Source organism: Colletotrichum karsti (genome assembly GCF_011947395.1).
Source record: "Colletotrichum karsti strain CkLH20 chromosome Unknown Scaffold1, whole genome shotgun sequence".
Lineage (NCBI taxonomy): Eukaryota > Fungi > Ascomycota > Sordariomycetes > Glomerellales > Glomerellaceae > Colletotrichum > Colletotrichum karsti.
Window position 1 is genome coordinate 1,295,766 of NW_024065901.1, and position 21,396 is coordinate 1,317,161.

Genomic DNA, 21,396 nt, shown 5'->3' on the forward strand with positions numbered 1-21,396 from the left:
AAGCGTCTTGTTATGATGATCTTTCAAGTGAATGATTTCGTTTGCTTCGGCGGTCTCGCGGATTGATGTTCCATCAAGTTGAGATGCGCTTATCCTTTTCAACAAAAAGACAATCAAGGCCCGCTCCGCCCGGCAGCGCGGGACCAGTTGAGTGCTTCAAAATACACCACTTCGCTCTTGTATAGTAATGTTAACACGTTTAATCAGGAAGCCTTACATGTTCTAGGAGTTCTAATAACATCACACCGGATTGACTGATGAGAGATAAGTGACGTAAAACATAAGGTATGGAAAGACGAGTTGTAGAAGTAGAAGCAAAGAGAAGCAGAGCAAGAGGTTTGGAGTCAGCCGCACTACGATACTGGCCCACGGCCACATTAATGCACAGGCAGAGGCGGACATAAGACACAAGGAGACGTATGGTATAAGAGTATCATGTTTGCTAAGGAAAGTCTGCATCATCTGCTAATTCTAAACACAAGGAAATGACATCAAAACGCCCAAGCCCAATGAATCCAATCTCCATCTCCTCCCACTTCTTTCCCATCATACCGCGATTGCCAGGCGGTCTTCCATATGAAACAGAGAGAAAAGACATACACATAAGATAAGAACACTGTTTGACACATACATATTCATAACAATATAGAAAAAATAAGAAAAGGAGATCCAGCATTGTGGTCTGGTCGCCCTTGTTGTCCCGTGTGACCCTTTCATATCTTGCCAATCCAAATGCGCCCCTTTCCACCACCTTTGATAATTATGATCCCTTTCGCACTAATCCGAACCCAAATGACAATCTATCATCTCTTCATGCATAATACGGTTTGTGGTAGTTGATGTAAATGAACAATGCGGCTGCAAATCTCATTGCGTCTTTTTCTTCGTCTAACTGCTCCAGTCGAATCCGACGCAAAGCTTGCTCTTCTTGCAGACGGCCTTGGTGAGGGTCTGGATGCTGCCGGAAGAGAGCAGCTCGAGAACCTGCATGTTGGCCTCGAACTCACGCGTGATGAAGTTACGGATCTCGATGGCGACGAGGGAGTCGAGCGGGTAGTGTGACAAGCTGCGGGTGACGTCGAGATCCTCGGTCTCCATCATCAGGACGGCGGCGATCTTCTCGACGAGACCGCGGCAGACAACCTCCATAGCCTCGGCCTCGCTGCGGGAAGCCTTGAGGGCGGCGTTCAGGGAGATGGCGCCTGAGCCAGCCTCAGCAGCGGCAAGCTCCTCAGCGGCAAGGCGCATGGCCTTGAACTTGGCGTCCGGTGTCCAGAAGGGTTGCACAGCAGGGGTGATGCGCATACCGGTGATGACGTGGTGGTTGGCGACGGACGTCTTGCCGGAGATGGAAGCGCCGATGAGGGCGAGAACCTCAGCTTCGCAGATGGTGTCCGAGCCCAAGTTCTTCATAATCTCGGCCGCACGCTCGGCGTCACCGTCGGCGACGTAGCCGGCGTCGGAGACGGCGGTAAGGTCGAGAGAAACGGCGGGAAGACCCTGGGCAAGACGGTGCTGAACGAAAGCGTTGAGGAAACAGTTGGCGGCGGCGTAGGCGGCCTGGCCACGGTTACCGACGGCTCCGGCAGCGGAGGAAATGGCGACAAAGAAGTCCAAGGGGACATTGCGATCTTGCAGAGCGTGGTGGAAGTTCCATGCACCTTGCACCTTGGACTCAGTGACGGCAGTGTAGTCGGAGTAAGTCATCTTCTCGAAAAGAACATCCTAGAATCGGTTAGTCGATGTTGAGAAGAATAGCGAAATAATTTTGAACTTACGCGGAGGACCATGGAACCGTGGATAACACCACGGACGGGAGGAAGACCCTTGAGACCAGTGTTGAACAGCTGCTCAACGCTGGACTTGTCAGCTACGTTGCAGGAGCGAACAGTGATGTGAGCACCCTCAGCAGCAGCCTCGTCGATGAGTTCCTTGACCTTGCCGGTAGCAGAACCGCTACGAGACAAGAGAACCAAGTTCCTGGCACCGTGAGCAACCATCCACTTGGCCATGCTGCGACCAAGACCACCAGTTCCACCGATGAGGAGGTAGGTAGCATCAGCCTTGAGCAGAGCCTTCATCGCCTTGGAGGGCGAGGCCATGACCACATCAGATGCGCTGGGAACAACCACCAGCTTGCCAGGACCCTGAGTGCTTTGGAGTGTCTTGAAAGCAGTCTCCATGGTAGAGACAGGGAAGACAGTGGCAGGGTCAATGGGGCGGAGTTCGTCATCAGCCAGAAGCTTGGCGACATCCTTGACGAGTCTCTCCATGATCTTGGGCCTCTCGGCGGCAAGACCAAAGATGTCGACGCTCAGGAAAGAGGCGTTGCTGTCAGTCTGGCCCATGTCCAGGCGGGTGGCGCGGGAGCCATCCTTCCTCCTGACATCGACGAGGCAGCCGAAGCGGCCGAGACAGGCCCAACTTTCCCTGAGGGCATCGGCTCCAGGAAGAGTGTTGAGAACGACGTCAACACCCTCATCGTTGGTGGCGCGTCTGACGGCCGCTCTCCAGGTGGTGTTGCGGCTGTAGAAGATGTGGTCCTCAGGAACATTGTAGTGTTGCATGAGGAGCTTCTTCTTCGCTGCGGAGCTGACAGTGACGAAGATCTCGGCACCGATCATCTTAGCGAGGCAGACCGAAGCCTGGCCAATACCACCACCAGCGGAGTGAACAAGCACACGCTGGCCCTCGCGGAGACGAGCCTGCTCAACCAAGCTGTAGTAGGCAGTGCAGTAAGCCAGGGGGAGAGTCGCAGCGTCCACAAACGACATCTTGGGGGGGATGGGCATGATGCTGGCAGTGGTGGTGCGAGTGCGAGTGGCATAGGCGCCGTGGGTGATGGTGAGAGCAGCGATGCGGTCGCCGGCCTTGTGAGACTTAACGGCAGAGCCGACCCTGGTGATGATACCAGCAGCCTCAACACCCAAAGCGTGCTTGTCAGCGTTCGGGATCTGGCCCTTGGCGAGCATGACATCGCGAACGTTCATGCCAACAGCCTTGACCTCGAACTCGACCTCGTCGTCACCGAGAGGTTGAGTGGCGAGAGCGTCGTCAACGAAATGAACAGTCTCAATCGCGCCAGGTGTGGAGAACTCCATTCTCAGGGAACGGTCGTCCTTGCCAAAGGGTTGCATCTCAACAATGCTGGGGTTGGTCTCCCGGTGGACGAACTCGTTCATGTCCTCGTCGTGGACGATACGGGGAGTGAAGAACTTGCCGGAACGCTCCATGAACTCAAGCTCGCTGGTAGAGGAGGCATTGGTGTTGAATGCCATCTTGAAGATCTCGTAGATGACGGCAGAGGCATCGTCCTCATCCAACTGGTTGGTGTCATCCAAGTCGAGCGTAGCGAAAGGCAGAACAGACTCCGAGCGAACGGTTCTGCTGAGACCGACAATCATGTTGGCTTCGGGCGAAGTAGCCTTGTCGTAAGCACCGCGGACAACCCAAAGGCAGCCCTGGACACCGGCAATCATGTTGCGGATATCAGCAAACTGCTCCTTGGTGGGGTTGGCGAGGAAGGGCTGCTCGATCTCAGTGAGGACGACGCAAAGCTTGCCCTCGGTGTTGACCTCGTGCAGAGCACCCATCTCCGGGAGTCTAGACGTAGAACTGGCCAAAGCAATAGCCAGACCGTTGGCCAACATCTGCTGGGAGTTGGATTCTCCGTGGATGATGGCAACGTCAACATCGGGAAGAGGAGCATCGACCTTGACGCCGTTGGAGGCGTTCTTCTTGCTCTTGCCAGAGATAGACTTCAGGTCACCGCAACCCTCCCACTCGAGCTTGTAGCAAAGCTCGCGTGCAGGCTTGTTGCCGAGATCAGTCTCACCGTCAATGATGGGAGAGACGGTGAGCTCGTCAATCTCAATGACCAGGTCCTTGGCCTCGTTGGTAGCGAAAATAGAGACCTTGGTGGGACGGGCCTCACTGGCGGAGAAGTCAGCCTTGGCGTAGGCCTTCAGGGAGCTGCCAGCTGCCTTGGTGAGAGAAGTGACGTCGCGAGAGATGCACATTCTAGCAATCGAGGACGGGAGGTAGACAGTGTTAATGTCAGTGCGGCCGGCGCCAAGAATGGGCCAGTACATCTCAATCAAAGACTCCAAGAAGGTAGGGTGAAGGACAGTGCTCGTCATGTAGTGGTTGGGCATATCCGCAGCGATGTCCGCGGATGAGATGCTGCCCACGGAGTACTTGTTGGAAGCCTTGCAGTCCTTGATGCCCTGGAAGGAAGGACCGTAGCCAACACCGAGCTCAGTGAGGCGCTCGTACATCTCAGTCTCGTTGACGTTGACGGAGTCAGGGCTCTCGCTGGCCTTGATGGTAGCCTCGGCTCCCCGGCGGGCGGCAAGCTTCTGCTCCTCACCATCAACCTCGTTAGTCTCGAGGCCGTGCAGGGCGATGAGACCGACGCAGTGCTCTGTCCAGCCGCTGCCGTGCGTCCAAGAGCAGATTCTGAACTCCTTCCAGGTCTCAGAAGCGGTCAGGTTGGTCTCCTGGTGAGGGCGGAGGTTGATGGTCATCTCGACATCAGTGTCGTTGAGAGCCAGAGGCTTGATGACGGAGACGTCTCTGAGCTCGAACTTCTCAAAGGAACGCTCCTTCCTCTGGGCCCATTGAGCAGAAGCCTCGAGGGCCATGCCGATGAAACCAGCCATGGGGAAGACCGTCAAGCCCTGGATCTGGTGGTGTCGCAGCCATGGGAGATCGTCAAGGTGGACAATGTTTCTCCACGTGGGCTCGATGTCACTGGAGTAGATAGCCTCAAGACCGATCAAGTCGTTACGGGGCGACTTGCGGTACTTGTGCATCTGGGTCATACGGGACTCCTGCCAGTACTTGTTCTGGTAGTTCCACGCGTAGCGAGGCAGATCGGTCAACAGAGCAGGCTTCTTCGTGGTGTGGGCGAAGTTGATGGCGTCCATGTTGAGGATGGCACCCTTGGTGATGACATTGGCGGCCAGGTCCATCGCAGATTCAACGGCATCCTTCTTGCGGATAAGAGGGGCGGCGTAAGGAATCTTCATGGCGCTATCGCCGACGTGCTTGAGGATCTGCTTGATAGGACCCTGAAGAGCAGAGTGGGGACCCAACTCAATGATCATGTTGACACCGTGCTTGTGCTCACCAACGGGCTCAAGCATGGTCTCGAGAGCTTCCGAGAAGCGGACAGCGCAGGTCAAGTTGTTGACCCAGTAGTGGGCCTGGCACTCAAAGCCGTCGATCTGGTGACCGTACAGGGAGGAGTGGAAGCGGACGTCAGTGGTGCGAGGGTGAGGAAGCTCAGAGATAGACTCTCTGTACTCCTTGGCGACCAGGTTCATGTGGTGTGAGTGGTAGGCAGTCTCAACCTGAAGGCGTCTGTTGAACATCTGCTTGTCTTCCAAGTTCTTCTCGAGCTCGGAGAGGGCGTTGACGTCACCGGAGATGGTCAAACTCGAGGGACTGTTGTAGCAAGCAATTCTGACCTGCTGCTCCTTCAGGGCATCGATCATGGGCTGGACCTCCTCCTTGGTGCCGCCAACGGCCATCATGGCACCCTTGAGTTCAGGGTGTCTCTTCTTGAGAATAGGAATGAGCCTGCCACGGTGGTAGGCGATGGCCATGGCGGCATCGAAGCCAATGATGCCAGCGGCATAGGCAGCACCAATTTCACCACTGGAGTGACCAGCGACGGCGACAGGGCGGATGCCCCAGGTGCGAAGCAGGTCCGTCAGCGCAAGCTGAACGGCGCTGCACGCCGGCTGACTGATGTGGGCATCAGACACCTTGGAAGTCTCGGCGTCCTTGCTCAGCTCGGTCTTCAGCGACCAGTCGGCGCCAAGTTTCCTGAGGCACTCATCGGCTCTGTCGATGGCCGCAGTGTAGACGGGGTACTGGCCGTACAGCTCACGACCCATGCCCCACCACTGCGCACCCTGTCCGGTGAAGACGAAGCCGATTCTCAAGGGCTCGCTTTCCTTGCCAGGAATGACCTTGCCACTGTTGAGGGTCTCGATGAGCTCGAAGGAGTCGTCGGCGGGGATGGCAACCCTCCAGGGAAGCAAAGAGCGGCGAGATCCAAGAGTGTACGCCATGTTGTCCATCAAGTCGTTCTGGAAAATCTCAGGTCTTTGTTCGAGGTAGACAACGAGATTCTTCATGACGGCCTGCACGGAGTTCTTGTCGTTGGCAGACAGGATGTAAAGCTTCTTCCTGCCCTTGGTCTTCTTGGCCTCGACAGGAGGGAGGTTCTTGTCCTTCTTGGGGGCGACGTACGGCGCCTTCTCAAGAACAACGTGCGCGTTGGTACCGCCGAAACCGAAGTTGTTGACGGAGATGTACTTCTTATTCTTGGGCCACGGCCTCTGGGTGGCGGGAACCTTCATGTTCCACTCCTTCCAAGGGATCTTCTCGTTGGGCTTCTTGAAGTCGTGGTTGGGCAGAAGGAAACCTCTTTCCAGCATCATGGCGGCCTTGATGACACCAGCAATACCGGAAGCAGCCTCCAAGTGACCGATGTTGGACTTGACGGAGCCAATGAAGAGAGGGTCCTTGGCCGACCTGTTGTGTCCAAAGACATTGTGCAGGGCGGTTGCCTCAATCGGGTCGCCAACCTTGGTGCCCGTACCGTGAGCCTCAACGTAACCGGTGTCATGAGGATCAAGACCGGCGTTTCTGTAAATTTGCTTCATGAGTTTCTCTGCGGTTCTTGTCAGCGTTCTGTTTCAAGGCCCTGGATACGGGTCTGCTGCATACCCTGAGCTGCGCCACTGGGCATAGTAATGCCTGGTGTCTTGCCATCCTGGTTGATACCAGTGCCGCGAATAACGGCACGGATGGAGTCGTTGTCCCTGATTGCCTGGTCAAGGGGCTTCAAGATGACAATACCACAACCCTCACCACGACCGAAACCGGTACCACGCTGGTCGAAGGCAATTGAACGACCAGAGTCGGCAAGCAATCTGCGCCACACGTATCAGCACAAAAGCACTCTTTCAGCCGGTTCTGGATCGACTCACCTGCAAGAAGAGAAGGAAATCCAAAACTCAGGCAACATGTTCAGATGGCAGCCACCAACGATGGCCGATGTGGACTCGCCGGCGCGCAGACTCTGGCACGCCAAGTGAAGGGAGACCAAACTGGCCGAGCAAGCAGTGTCTGCTGTGAAACTCGGTCCCCTGAGATCGAAGAAATGTGAAAGCCTGTTGGACTGCATCGCATGGGCACATCCTGACAGGGCATATTAGCGGGAAATAACGTCTGGGGATACAGGGGTGATCCTCATACCTGTGGCCTGGTGCATGGGTATCGTGTCGCTATCCCGGAACAGGTGGCTCTCATACTCTGCGAAACTACCACCGACGAAAACACCAACGTCCTTTCCCACAATCGTGTGCTTGGGAATACCGGCGTTCTCGAGCGCCTCGAAAGTGCACTCAAGCAGCAAACGCTGCTGGGGGTCCATGGAGATGGCCTCCTTCTCTGTCAGGCCGAAGAAAGGAGCATCGAAGGACTCCAGGTCGACGTCCAAGAAGTTACCACCCTCAGCATGGTAAGCTCCAGTCTTTCCCGGGTTGGGGTGGTAGAAAGCCTCGTGGTTGAAGCGCTTCTTGGGAACTGGAGTGAAGCCGGTTCTGGCGCGGGAGCACAGCTCCCAGAATTCGGCAGGGCTCGAGACGCTACCGGGCATGCGGCATGCCATACCAACAATGGCGATGGGCATCTGCTTCAAGCCGGCGTCGCTACCGCCGACCGGGTTGGTGTACGATGCGCCGTTGGCGTGGCCGTTGGATCCATTGCCATGGCCATTTGTCGGTTGGCCGTTGACACCGAGACCAACGCCGTCTAGAGGACCGACAGAAAGGCTCGTGAAGCCATCGGAAGTGGTATCGGAGTGGTCGATCGGGGTCATCATGACAGGACTTGCGGAAGGCGATGTCCCGGAAGAGGAATAGGACAGTACGCCGGGCGCCATGATGGATGACGGGAGGAGGAGGATCGCGGAAGCCGCTTTTTGTGGTGGTTCTCTATACAGCAGGCATTCGTCGAATCAACGAGAGATGTTGCAGCGAAAGTTTGGCGCTCTAGGCGTTCCGTGTGAAATGAAAAAAAAGGGAGAAAGTTGAAGTGAAATTGGGAGGAGGAGGAAACGAAAGGCGGACTGCTGCGAGGGCTCTCAGATGTGTATATCTTTAGAGCTCGAGAGTGGGCAGACCGAGTTGATATTGAGTACGTACCAAGCCTCCTCGATGGGATGAGTGAGTGTGACGAATCTTCTGTTGGAGGCGCCGGTTGGGATACTTTGTAGGCTTTTTAGCTGATCAACGGCATGGGAAACATGATGGTGCTCGCTCCGTCGCGGGTGAGTTGACATGGAAGGGACTGGTTGGTGATCAGATCGCCAAGTCGGCCGGAGTTCTTCGCACAGACTAGCCTGTGTGATTTAGATTTGCTTGACGGTTAGGTAGATCATAGGAAGATCCCGAACGTGCATATGGGCGCATACACAGTACGGCGTAGTAAGGTACTGCTGCATGGAGCGTCTGGTGTGAACTGGGCCATCACGGAGAGGTGCCAGGGCACATCCGATGCCGGGCAGTCCATGTTGGTCCGGAGCAGCGGAGCAGCGGCAGACCTTGCTCGCCACGACGTCGCCTCCCCTCCCCATCCTCTAGGAGCAGGGAGGTGGTCGTGGCGCCGGAGAGTGAGAAGCTGGTCCCATGCCCTCTCGTCTTACGGGGTCTATAGTTATTTCGGTCAAAAGCAAGTTCGATGAACTGATTATGCAAATTGACGGATGGCCAGGTCCTGGGTTGGTGTGGTCCATCAGCTCACCGAGGCGCCTTTCTCCGGGAGGGTTTGTACCGGAAGGTCACCAGGCGAGAGTGTAGTCAGGTACAGGAACAGAAATCCCAGGAGAGACAGGCAGACCCAGGCCTATCTGCAGGTCCAATCGGTGTCGTGGATTCGGGGTACGAGGCGAAATGGGTTGCAAGACCGGTTTGTTTGTCTTTGATGGAGCGACTAGCAAGAGTACGTCTAGTTTGTTTGCAGTTGAGCATCACTGCCCAGGCTGCTGTGCAGTTTCCATGCATGCTGCAGAAGACGGACGTTTGACTCGGACCAGGAAAAAGGAGCGCAATGAACCCTCGAACCTCCCGGACGGGGGCCCGGTGGCGCGGTTCGGAGTTGAGGTGGTGGAAAGGTGAGCAAGGCTGGATACGATGCCCGGGTGCTGGTGCTTTTGTTGGTGTTAGTCTTGGTCTTGGTGCTAAGAATTGAAGTAGTGGAGTCGGGTCAGGGCATGTGGGGCTCACTCAGGTCCCCAAGTCCGGAGGTGGAGCAGCCGTAACGGCAGCAACGCAATAGCGGCAACAGCACGAGTACGTGCAGCAACTGGACGACCTGATGTTGCAACAGAGCAAGCGTTATGTCCTTGGGGGAGGAAGCGCATCATTAGGTGAGCGCTATCTGCGAGCGGCTCGGTTTTGCGGGCCGGAAAGGCAACGGCGACGGTAGTCCACGGGTGACAATACCCAAAGCACCTGAGGTAGCAACGGCAACCCCTGTTGTCCTCTTTCTTGGTCTCTTGGTCTGGTGTTGGTGTTGGTGTTGGTTTATTGGCTTGGCCATATCTGGAAGCATGATTATGTAAGATAACCCATACCTAAAGAAAACCTGCACCTCGACACTTTGGCACTTGGGACACTGGCAAGACTTGAGCCGACACCGGGTGAGCGTGAGCTATTTGCGGGAATGGAATTTCAGGCCCGATGTTGGGAGATCTGGAGATTTCCGCCGTAGTGGCGAGCCAATAAAGCAGTCCCAAAGGGAAGGATGGAAGGAATCCTGCCTCAATCAATGCTGCCCGTAGACGAGATGATGGGGCGGAGTCCCCTTCGCTGCATCTTGGCCTCCGTTCTTTGGGTTCAAGCTGAATTGGACTGGATTGAAGGAAAAAAATATGCCCTCCAGGCTGCCATCGTCTGGTCCTCGTGCAGCAGTCGCTGGAACTCTGCTCGACTCGATGATTTTCCCAGCATGCAGAAGGCGGAAATGCAGGTCCAACCAAGGAGGCGGTGCTTGTCTCTTCGTCCGCTCTCCATGTTTTGGTCTGGACATCGGCGCTCGTTTGTTGTTCTGTTTGGAAAAGAGTGTGTCTTGTGTCAAAAGCACCGACATTCGCAATAGCGGCGGCGGAAGGAGTCGAGCGTCGCGTCTGTTCTTACCTATTCTGCTTGCCGCCGAGTCAAGGCCACCTATCGCATCACCATCTTACATATCTTCAGGCCTACCGCAGAATGACGGCGGTAGCAGAGACGATCGGGATAGAGTGGGGGAAGTTGGACAAGGGGTGCGGAGGCAGGCATGGGAGAACAAGAACAGGGGTGCGTGAAGAAGAGCTGCAAGCTGCAGGAACTGAAATGCAAGTGTAAGACGCAGCCCAGTATCTGTAAATGAAAATGTAAAGGTCAATCAATTGGATGCCCCATAACCCATCAGGCAAGCCAACGTACGAGCTGCTGCAGGTCCGGCTGGTCAACCGTTACCTTGTACCAAAAGAAATTGCCGATTGGCAACTTCCCCAATGTCCCAAATATGCACATGTTGTGCAACCGTGCAACCGCCCGAAAAAGGAATGGTCGCATCAGATGCCCGATTAGGTCACCTTGGCCTCACCGAGGACGTTTTGTTGGTCAGACGAGGTGAGCATCTCCACTCTCGGTGTGACCTTCCACTGTACCTTGCACACCGCTCACGTGTTGTCTTGAACACTGATTGCTGGATGCTTATCCGTATCTCGTGTGGGTCCTGACCCCCGATATCCACTTCTCTTATCAGACTACTGCACCGTTTGAGACATTCCCACGCAAAGATGCATATCTCGTCACCAGCGACCACTCTTCCTTCCACTTCACATCCCAACGTCAATCGATCGCCATCGACTCTTCGCCCCCAAAACCCAACCCATAAGACAGACTACAATTACAAACTCCACCGAGTCAAGCCATCGGTTTCGCATTCAATTCGCATCCAACTCGACATCTCCCTATCCTGGCACTTCACAATCCAAATTGGAGGAAGCTCCAGGACCCCAAGGCATTGAGGGTGTTTCTAAAACTGATTCTGTCAGAAACCTTTGGCAGCTTCCAAATCACAAGCGCGCCCGTCGCACCGCTTCTTGTGCCGTTGCACCATCAAAGCTTTCATTTGACACGCGCCAGCCACAGTCGACACCTTGTCCCTGCACCGACACCACTGAACAACTTGCCGTGACTTGCCTCGACCTGCCTTGCCTTGCCTTACCTTGCGCTGAGCTCACTGCTGATTTGCTTGCAGATTATCTGCATGAAGGGATATCCCGGAAACCACCAAATCGAGTTCCTGGCCTCAAGTACGGATCTGCGTACTGCCCAGCATCACATCGGCCACCTCCACCATATCACGCTAAGACACGGTATCCCATCTGTCTTTCTGCAAGTCAGCGAACGGCCGTTCCGAAGAAACGCATCTTTGCAAAACAATGTTTCTTCTCTGCAAACACACGCGCCTACGCTTGCTCGCCCCAGCTATCCAACCGCCCAATCTCCCTCGCCAAAATTCATCTACGCTCAACCTCCGTCATGTAGCCACGTCCAAACACGCATGTCTTCACGCACACCACCATCATCTTGTCGACCATCTCACATCTGCCCACCCATCTCAGCATGCAGCTGGTTCGCCCTTCCAGTCAGATAGAGCAGCCGCCACACACACTTGCTGCGCCCTCGCGCGGGCACTCCCTTATCCCGTTTCAAGCTTACAAGGTGACAGGACACCGGACCGATGTCAAGTCCAAAGCCCAATCATAGCTATCAGCATGTCGCTGGTGGCAGTTGCACCAGTGCATCACTAGCCAGTTATCGACCGACCGCAGGTTCGGATCTCGGGGTGTCCAGGCCAAACTGCCTTGCCTGCCAGTCAGTCTTTCTGATGGCCTGCCAGATGGGCTGCCAAGTGTCTCGCCTCTCTGCAGAGAAGCCCTTCGACAGACCTTCCTCGATTCCTTCCATGTGGCCTGGCGTCTCCCGGCGCTTGTTTCGCCCCCCAGTCCGACTTGCTGCCCACACATCCCCGTCCAGTTTCTTCCACCCGTGGACCGGACCACCCAGCCAAGCCCGTCTCATGGACCGACGCCCACAGGCCCGGTCTCAAACCTCACCCCAACTCATCCACTCGCTGTCCGTCCTGACCCTCTCATTCGCTGTCCAGCAGCTGCAGCGGCGATACTGCTGCAGCATGCCAGCCAGCGGACACTCAGGAGTTCTCTCCAGGTCCACATCCACCGCAGTCCAACTCGTCCCGTTTCCTGTGCCTGTGTATGCTGGTCCCATCCTTCCGGCGGCAAGGTACCGACTCCACGTCCCCTGCGGCAATCAGAATGAGATGCAGAGTTTCACATTCTTTCTTCATTCGCTCTCGGGTTTCGGTCGATTTGAGTTGATTACGTTCCAGCTTGGGAGTAGACGGATGAGCTCAGCCTCCTCCTGTCCTGTCATCGTCCCGCGTCCGCGTCGACAGCTGCACGACGCCCGTCTCATTCCCTGTCTGAGCTGATGATTGCCTCATGAGCCGATTGCCCGTTCATTGTCCGCCCGTTCATCATCCTGCGGACATTGCTTAGATATCTTCAAATTGATTAAAACGCTACCGTTCGGCCGGATCATTGCCATCAGTAATCCCATCTTCGCATCACGCTGATTCATCATCATCACTTCTATCATCCAAGAGTCGAATCCCAACCTTTTAACGACGAGACGTTTGATATATCACTTCTACCACGGCCTTGGTTCACCTGTCATTGGACGCCTTTTTCCGCTCGGCTCAGCCTTCAGCAATTCACGCTAAGCAATACCACCACTCACCATGACGATGCGTTTCCTCTGTCTCCCTGGTGCCTACGGCAGCTCGGACGTAAGTACTCGGATGCTCTCAATTGACAGTCATCTCACTAACTCGCCCTAGAAATTCCAAGTACAACTTGGTGAGTTTGTCACTGCAAGCCATTCGGGACCATCGCGGGTGGCTTCATTTTGACAGAGCCTAAGGACTAACACTCTTCAGCCCCCATCCTCAAGGAGCTCAGCGAAGACGGCACGGCACAGTTCCACTTCATCCATGGCCCTTGCAAGGCCGTCCCGCCCCCGGGCTTTGAGGACTACTTCGGCGCCCCGCCTTACTACCGCTTCATCGAGCCCGACAAGGACGTTGAGAAGACTCACAGCGACGATGTTCTCGCCCGTATCCGTGACTTCCCCCAGACTGAGAGTCCCGAAGACACCATGAGGGAACTCATGAGAGAGGGTATCGCGACGACGCACAAGAGCACTGATCGGGCCATCAAGTACATCGCCGACATCGTCCAGAAGCAGGGCCCCTTCGACGGCATCATCGGGTACTCCGAAGGTGCCACCGTGGCCTCGACTTTCATGCTCTACGAGCAGCGTAAGCAGAAGCGCTCCGGACACAAGCCGGCGTTCAAGTACGGCATCTTCTTCGCCGGCTGGCCCCCGGTTGACCCCAAGTCTCACGCCCTCGTGTTGTCTGACGAGTCTGACGAGAGAATCGACGCCCGCACTCTTCACATCAGTAAGTCGACATAGCCCTTGATGAAATCGGATTGTCAAGGTTCGTCGCAGGAGCGGATTTGCTGACGATTCATCTTAGTCGGATCCCTGGACCCTTATGTGGACGGTTCTATGGCTCTCTACAACATGTGCGACCCTGACACCGCCTATCTTTTCGATCACGCCAAGGGCCACACTCTTCCCCGTGACAAGGACACGATCAAGGAACTCGGCGACATCGTCCGCGAGACCAAGGCTGACATGCTCGAGGAGGGTTTGTTGCAATAAGATGTGACATCACTCGGGAGGAGGGTCATCCCGGCATAGGAACATGTCCGGTTAATTAGCATCGCAGCGTTGTTGTGGATAGCTTATCCTTATTTTGGGGTAAGGCAAGGGGCTGGTTTCCTACCACCCGTGTAGCATTAGATAGAGGTTGCATATCCTGGGGAGCCTGCTGGCGTCGGGTCATGATGATGATGACGATTTGGGTTTTGCATGGTTTTATGTTCTTTTTTTTCGCTTTTTGCAAATCATGGGTCGCCGCCAACCATCTTCAATGGCGGCATTTTGTCGTTTAGGATGCGACAAGCAAAATCCAGAACTAGACAGGAAAAAAAATCTAGATGGCATTTTTGAAATATTTGACAGGAGTTCCAGCTGCCCAGCCGTCAAAGATATCAAATCCCCAATTGGTTTGAAGGGGGTTGCGCATTAATGCATGACCCGGTGGAAACGTCCTCCGTGGAGTTAAGTGGCCGACCAGCGCCCTATGTCAAATGTCAATCACCAGCGGGATTATGGCTTCAACAAGATGTCAAATCTTGAAGTAAGGCCGTGCCAAATGAACACATGCCCTTCCTTGGACGCTCATGGGGCAAGAGAAGGCGAACAATGTTCCCGCTCCCTTCACATGTTCCTCGGGACCGCCCTGTTCGCCTCTTTTCTGGCCAATCCCTACGGGCCATCCGCGAACCGGTCCAACGAGTTGTTCTATCATGACTATTTCAAACACAAGATGAAAATCTTTCACTCAATTGCCTCTTTAGGCATGGATCATCAGAAACGGGCCAGAGACGAGCGGGTAGCAAGAGGTGACAGGGAAGGGTGCCACTGAGGCCAGGGAAACGGGGAAGGGTGGCGGAACGAGGCCCAGGAGAGCCGTGGAAAGGGGATGCTTGGGATGCGATTTTTGCCGTCTTGATTCGCAAAACATGCGTGTCCTGGCTTTGCCCCAGACCACATTGCGTGAGACTTGGCACCCAGGGAGCCCGCCCCCAGGTCCGAAGCGTGGAATGGATGTGGCCCATTCCTCCCGCACGGGCGATCCCAGATAACCCGCCGACTTGCATATACATATTGTGTGGGTAAGACAAATAATAGCAATGACACTGTATCCGGTAATAAGGAAACCCTCCTGCACGTTGGGGTCGCGCGCTTTGAGACGGAGGAGGGGGGGCGGGAAAACGAACATGGAAGAAGTGTAAGACATTCCGCGAGTGCGTGGGGAGGAGGTAACAGAACAGTACCGAGTAATGGGGCAAAACGGGTTAGAGAGAGAAGCAATGAGTAGTTAGTCAAGTCCTAAGACTGCGACATGCGCGAACACATGCCACTACCTTCTCAATCCACGGTTTCCCCGTTTCATCTTTACATCACACGGTTAAAAGAAAAAGAAGAAACGACGTCCGTTCCTTACTCGTTTCCACTTACCCAAGGCCGATCCGAGCGATGGGAAGCGGAACCTAGGTACCAAGCAAGCAAGCAAGCACACACACACACACTCAGCCTCTCTCTCTCTGTGTCGATGTCGATGTGGTCTTGTCTCCGTCCCCAATCCTTTTCTCATGTCCGCCAAACCCAGTCCATCCGCGGAGGAGGAAAGGGTGACAGTTTCTCTCACACAGGGCTTGGGCTGATCACTTGGACTTACACACACACCGCGCATACACTCACACACATACCTCCCACCCATAATGAGTTGAGAAGAGAAGCTAGGTACATGAGGGCCAAGATACGGGTTGCATGCTCCTCTCGTAACCAAATCGTTCTCCACTGCCCAAGATCTCTTCGTCCCATCTCGCCCAACCACCGCACCCCAAAATCTCACAAATTCCCAAACCCAACTCTCTCGGCGCTAGGTCTTTTTTTTTTCGTTCTGGCACCACTCCTCTGCTTCCCACTTTCTCTTGCGCTTCGTTTCGCAACAGGCGATGCAGCAGCAGAAGCAGCATCAGCATCAACACAGCCGCTTCTGCAAGGCCTCAGAAGTGGCCCGTTGACATTCCGCCCCGGACTTGCAGTGTACTTCTGCCGGTCTTCCCATTTCCACAACCATCCCCCCTTCCCCATCCCCCAATTCTGCTTGTCCTTTCCAAACCCTTGCCCTGTTCTCCTTCCTTCCCCCCTTCCCCCCAGTTCCCCTTTGCCATTCTCTCGTCTGGTTACTCGAGGTGCGGTGTTTCCTAGTGTTACATCGTTGTGTGTGTCGCTGGTCAACTCATCTTTTTCCCTCCTTCACACACACATCCCTCTCTCTCTTTCTCTCTCTCCCCTGGTTCCCTGGGAGCTCTCTTCTTTCAGCTGCCGCGGGACGACAAGTCGATACAACCCTCTTCGAAGAAACGGATACTTGACAAATATCCTGACACGCGAGTTGTTCGCATAAGACTAAGCTTCTCTTTGAAAACCGACCTAGCTTCGATTCGCACACTTTAATCTCTTCTTTTTGCCCTTGTCGCCCGTCGATCCCAGGCCATACTTTCTCCACCCACACATGGCCCGGACCTCCACCTAGCTTGCAACACCCCGGATCACAACTCCGATCGGAAGACATTCCCCGGTCGCCAGACCCACTTCACCACCCCCCGAACTATCCACATGGCCACACCGGCCGGCGGCACCGCCGATGCGGCGGCAGCTCCGGGCCCGGGCCCGGCCGCTGGTGGAGCGGTACCCGTCGATCCCAATGCACCAGCACCTGAACCCAAGAGGTCATGGTGGAAGCTCAGCAGCAAGAACGTCGCGACGCTTCGCAATTTCATTGTATGTTCAATCGCGCAGTGGTTGTCGACCCATGTCTGCACCAGCACGAAGACTAACATGCATCGCAGAGGATCATATCATACGGAAAATGGTATGACAAACTAATCATCTTGATGTCGGTATTAGGTGCCATCGGTGCTGGTCTCACCATGCCGGTGATGAACATTGTCTTCGGTGAGTGCCACATGTCGCGACAACCTTGCGTCGTCTAACAAGATCTAGGACAACTTGTCGGCACCTTCACCGGCTTCTTCAAGCAGGGCACGCAAGAGACACAAGAGGAGTTCACACGCACCGTCAACCAAGGCGTATTATACATTGTGTACCTCTTCATCGCCAGGTTGATCTTGACTTACCTGTCCAATGTGAGCGTTCTCATTGCACCTTTTTTGTGGCATTGCTAATTCCTCCAGCTTGGTTTCCGCATGACTAGTATCCGCATCTCCGCAGCCATCCGTCTGGCCTACCTCCGCTCGCTCTTCAGTCTCCCGATTTCGATGCTGGATATGTTGGCGCCGGGTTCAACAGCTGCCATCATCACCATCACCGCCAGCATCTTGCAACTCGGTATCTCAGAGAAGATCGGAATCTTCTTCTCTAGTTTGTCGACTGTCATTGCGGGCTTCACCATCGCTTTCGCCTACAACTGGCTGCTGACGCTTACAACGGCCTCGGGTCTTGTCTTCATCCTCTTCGTCTACATGTTCACGACACCGCCCATCATCAAGCGCCTGAACGACGTCCAGAACATGGACATCGCTGCTGCGTCTGTTGCGACCGAGGCTTTCAGTGCCAACAGGATGCTGGCTGCATGCGGTGCTGAGTTCAAGATGATGGCGAAGTACGGCTTCCTGGCGGATGAGTCTAGGCAGCGCGGAGCTGGTATGGCGTGGTTGATCGCCTTCCAGCAGGGACTGAGTGAGTCTTCCATCGGAACTCCATCAAGAGATGCATGAACTAACTTTGGACAGTCTTCTTCGGCATTTATGCGTAAGCGCTCACGGAACCAAACGACTTCCGGATCAAGCGGCTGACTTTCTCACAGGACATTTGCGCTGTCATTCTGGTATGCCTTCAAGATGTACACTATGATGGTTCTCACCACCCCGGCCTCTTTGATTGTGTAAGTTCCGTCCGGATCCGAAGGATGAACCTTAACACTGACCCAACAACAGCGTGCTTCTTTGCATCATGATGATGGCATCTTCCATTGGACAGCTCACGGCCCCACTGTCAGCTGCATCTCAAGCCGCTGACGCCAATGCCGTCTTCCACACAATCATCGACGCTCCCAAGCCGACCTATGGCAAGCTCAAGGGCCCTGAGGCGTCCGCCGAGGGCGATATCGTCTTCCAGAACGTCAACTTTGTGTACCCCAAGCGCCCGGACGTCAAGATTCTTGACAACCTGAACTTGACGTTCCCTGCCGGCAAGGTTACCGCTATCGTCGGTCCCTCGGGATCTGGAAAGAGTACCATCGTCGGTATCTTGGAGCGGTGGTATGAGTTCAACGGTGATCTCCAGAACAACCAACTGGTTCTCTGGCTCAGAAACGGAATCATCAGCTGCGGTGGACGCTTGATCAGCGAGATTGACCCCTGCTGGTGGCGCAACCAGATCGGTCTCGTCCAGCAAGACAACGCTCTCTTCAACACCACCATCTACAAGAACGTCGAGTACGGTCTCATCGGCACTGAGTGGGAGAACGAAGACGAGTCCGTGAAGGCTAAGCTCATCGAACAGGCCTGCAAGGATGCCTTCGCGGATGAGTACATCTCCCGTCTCCCTGACGGTTACCAGACCGAAGTTGGCGACGCTGGGATCAAGCTCAGTGGAGGTCAACGCCAACGTCTCGCCATCGCCCGTGCCATTGTCAAGCAGCCCAAGATTCTCATTCTCGATGAGGCCACCTCCGCCATCGACGTCCGCAGCGAGCAGATCGTCCAAGCCGCTCTCGACCGTGCCTGCCGCGGACGCACCACCATCGTTATTGCTCACCGTCTCGGAACTATCAAGAAGGCCGACAACATTATCCTCCTTCGCAAGGGTCAGGTTGTTCAGCAGGGCACTCACTCGGAACTCATGGCACAAATCGACGGCCCTTACCACGTCCTCGCTACTGCGCAGAAGCTGGACATGGGTGCCGAGGAAGACGATGACATTCTCTTCGGCGACCTCAGCTGGAGACGGCCTGAGCCTGAATACGCTTCCATTCCCAAAACCTTTGGCAGCAGCGAGGGAGACCTTACTGAGAAGCGCAACAGCATTGAGGGTTCATCTGGCGATAGCAACCCTGTCACCGAACGCGACGGCTCTGACGAAGAACTCGGTGCGGCTGGAAGTGTAAGAGTCATCAAGGCGCCTCGCAGCCTCTACGCTCGCTGGAAAGCGTGGCACTTCTTCGGCAGCTTCGGTCAACTTCTCGGCGAGCAGCAGAAGAGATGGAAGACCTACATCATCATCGCCGTCGCCGCTCTCGGTGCTGGCGCGAGTACCCCGGTCCAAGCCTACCTTTTCGCCGTTCTGGTCTCCCTCTTCTCCTACTGGGGTACCTTCTTGCGGGTCATCGCCAACCACTGGTGTCTCATGTTCGTCTACCTCGCCGCTGGTGTTGGAGTCTCTCACTTCCTCCTCGGCTATGCGACAACCACTATTGGATTCGGCATCACTCGCGTCTACCGCAAGGAGTACTTCCGCAACATCATTCACAAGCCTGCGGCTTTCTTTGACGCTGAGGGAAACTCCGCTGGATCCCTCACCGCACGCCTGGCTACCGATCCCACCATGCTGCAGCAGCTTCTCGGCACCAACATGGCCTTCGTCCTGATCTCTCTGTTCAACGTCATCGGCTGCATCGTCGTTGGTCTTGTCTTCGGCTGGAAGTTGACCCTCGTCGCCCTCGGCACTTCCATGCCCATCATCATCGCTGCCATGTTCTACCGCGTCCGCCACGAGACCAAGTTCGAGGAGGCCAACAACGCCGTCTTTGCCGAGAGTGCCAAGTTCGCCTCGGAGAGTATCGGTGCCATCCGCACTGTCTCGAGTTTGACCATGGAGGAAGGCATCTGCGAGCGATACAACCAGCTTCTGAACGACCATACCCAGGACGCCTTCCGCAAGTCCAGATTCTCCGTCATGGTCTTCGCCTTCAGCGATAGTATCTCACTTCTGTGCATGGCTTTCGTCCTTTGGTACGGAGGTCGTCTGCTCTCCGGACATGAGTACACTCCCTTCCAGTACATGGTTGTCTACATCGCCGTCGTCCAGGGTGGTATGTCCGCCGGTCAGTGGCTTTCTTTCGGACCCAACATCGCCAAGGCCAAGACTGCCGCCGACCGCATCCTCGCCATGCGTGAGAACGATGAGGACGAGATCACTCCCACCGGACGCATCAGCGACGTTGTCCCCTACGAGGTGCACTATGAGAAGGGTGTTGAGATCGACTTCAAGGACGTCTGGTTCAGCTACCCCACCCGCCCGACGCCAGTTCTCAAGGGTCTGGATCTGCACATTGAGCGTGGCCAATTTGCTGCCATCGTCGGTCCTTCCGGCTCTGGTAAGACAACCATCATTTCACTATTGGAGCGCTTCTACACCACGCGGGAGGGCGTCGTCAGCTACAACGGCCACGACATCAACACCCTCGACCTTGCCAAGTACCGTCAAAACATCTCCCTTGTCGCCCAAGAGCCCTCGCTCTTCACCGGAAGCATTAGGGAGAACATCCTTCTCGGCATTGAGGACGAGGACTCCGTGTCAGACGAGGCTCTCCACGCAGCGGCTAAGGATGCTGGAATCCACGAGTTCGTCATGTCCTTGCCCGAAGGCTACAACACCGCCGTCGGTCAATCCGGCGTGGCGTTGTCCGGTGGCCAGAAGCAGCGTGTTTCCATCGCCAGAGCGCTCATCCGCCGTCCGTCGCTGCTCCTGCTCGATGAGGCGACGAGTTCGCTCGACAGCGAGACGGAGCGCGCTGTGCAGGCCGTCTTTGACGCGACGAAGGGAAGCAGGACGATGATCATGGTCGCACATCGTCTGGCGACGGTGCAGAACGCCGATGTCATCTTCGTCATGCAGGATGGCAAGGTGATTGAGAAAGGTGACCACGCAGCATTGATTGCGGAGAGGGGTGTCTATTACCAAATGGTGAGTTTTCCCACATTATCTATCCTTCAGAAACATGAAGCTAACTATCAAACAGTGTCAATCACAGGCGTTGGATAAGTAAACGGAAAGGGTCACAACATCACAGGGTTTTGTTTTGTTTATTTTTTTCTCATTTTTTGGCATAGACAAAGCAAGGCTACAATCTTGATCGTGGTAGAGATTCCCCGCTGACGCGAATGTCGTCCTGAACCCCAAAGGCGTTGGAAAGATTGTAACAACACATACCACGGATTTCACCATCACTTGTCATTTTTCCATCATCATGGTCTATCATCATACGTTATCTCGACTCATTTAGATCATCCAGCTAGGCCCTATGGGCATTTTCATTGATATCGTCAAATGAACCGACGCTCCAATTGCATCGTGGCATGCTAAGCTCAACTCACGGACTCATCACATGTTGACCAATATTGTACAACTCCCAGCTCCACTCTACATTTTCGCTAAAGTCTGTACTTTTGCTGCGATTCTCACTCAGTCCGACCGGTGCGTGACTAGACAGCGACCGGAAATAACACAAATCCAATAATAGATCCAGAAAAAAAGAAACACGAAGCCGAGGAACCGGAGATCCTCAAGGGGAGAGAGA

At 55.0% G+C, this 21,396-nt stretch overlaps 3 protein-coding genes across 3 annotated transcripts; 2 read left to right on the forward strand and 1 right to left on the reverse strand.

The window, feature by feature from the left end:
• Positions 1 to 888: 888 nt before the first annotated feature.
• CkaCkLH20_00294 (polyketide synthase) lies at positions 889 to 7,960 on the reverse strand (the record flags this gene model as incomplete). Its single annotated transcript, XM_038883014.1, has 5 exons — positions 889 to 1,725; positions 1,779 to 6,685; positions 6,742 to 6,947; positions 7,005 to 7,215; positions 7,273 to 7,960. 5 exons carry the CDS (start codon positions 7,958 to 7,960, stop codon positions 889 to 891), a joined length of 6,849 nt encoding a protein of 2,282 aa, XP_038751719.1.
• A 4,931-nt stretch (positions 7,961 to 12,891) lies between these two features.
• On the forward strand, positions 12,892 to 13,880 carry CkaCkLH20_00295 (uncharacterized protein; the record flags this gene model as incomplete). Its single annotated transcript, XM_038883015.1, has 4 exons — positions 12,892 to 12,939; positions 12,991 to 13,009; positions 13,090 to 13,614; positions 13,693 to 13,880. The coding sequence occupies 4 exons, from the start codon at positions 12,892 to 12,894 to the stop codon at positions 13,878 to 13,880; spliced, it is 780 nt and encodes a 259-aa protein (XP_038751720.1).
• A 2,592-nt stretch (positions 13,881 to 16,472) lies between these two features.
• CkaCkLH20_00296 (ABC multidrug transporter mdr1) lies at positions 16,473 to 20,865 on the forward strand (the record flags this gene model as incomplete). Its single annotated transcript, XM_038883016.1, has 8 exons — positions 16,473 to 16,637; positions 16,706 to 16,811; positions 16,860 to 17,002; positions 17,051 to 17,555; positions 17,609 to 17,627; positions 17,683 to 17,760; positions 17,813 to 20,783; positions 20,839 to 20,865. 8 exons carry the CDS (start codon positions 16,473 to 16,475, stop codon positions 20,863 to 20,865), a joined length of 4,014 nt encoding a protein of 1,337 aa, XP_038751721.1.
• Between the last annotated feature and the right edge of the window lie 531 nt (positions 20,866 to 21,396).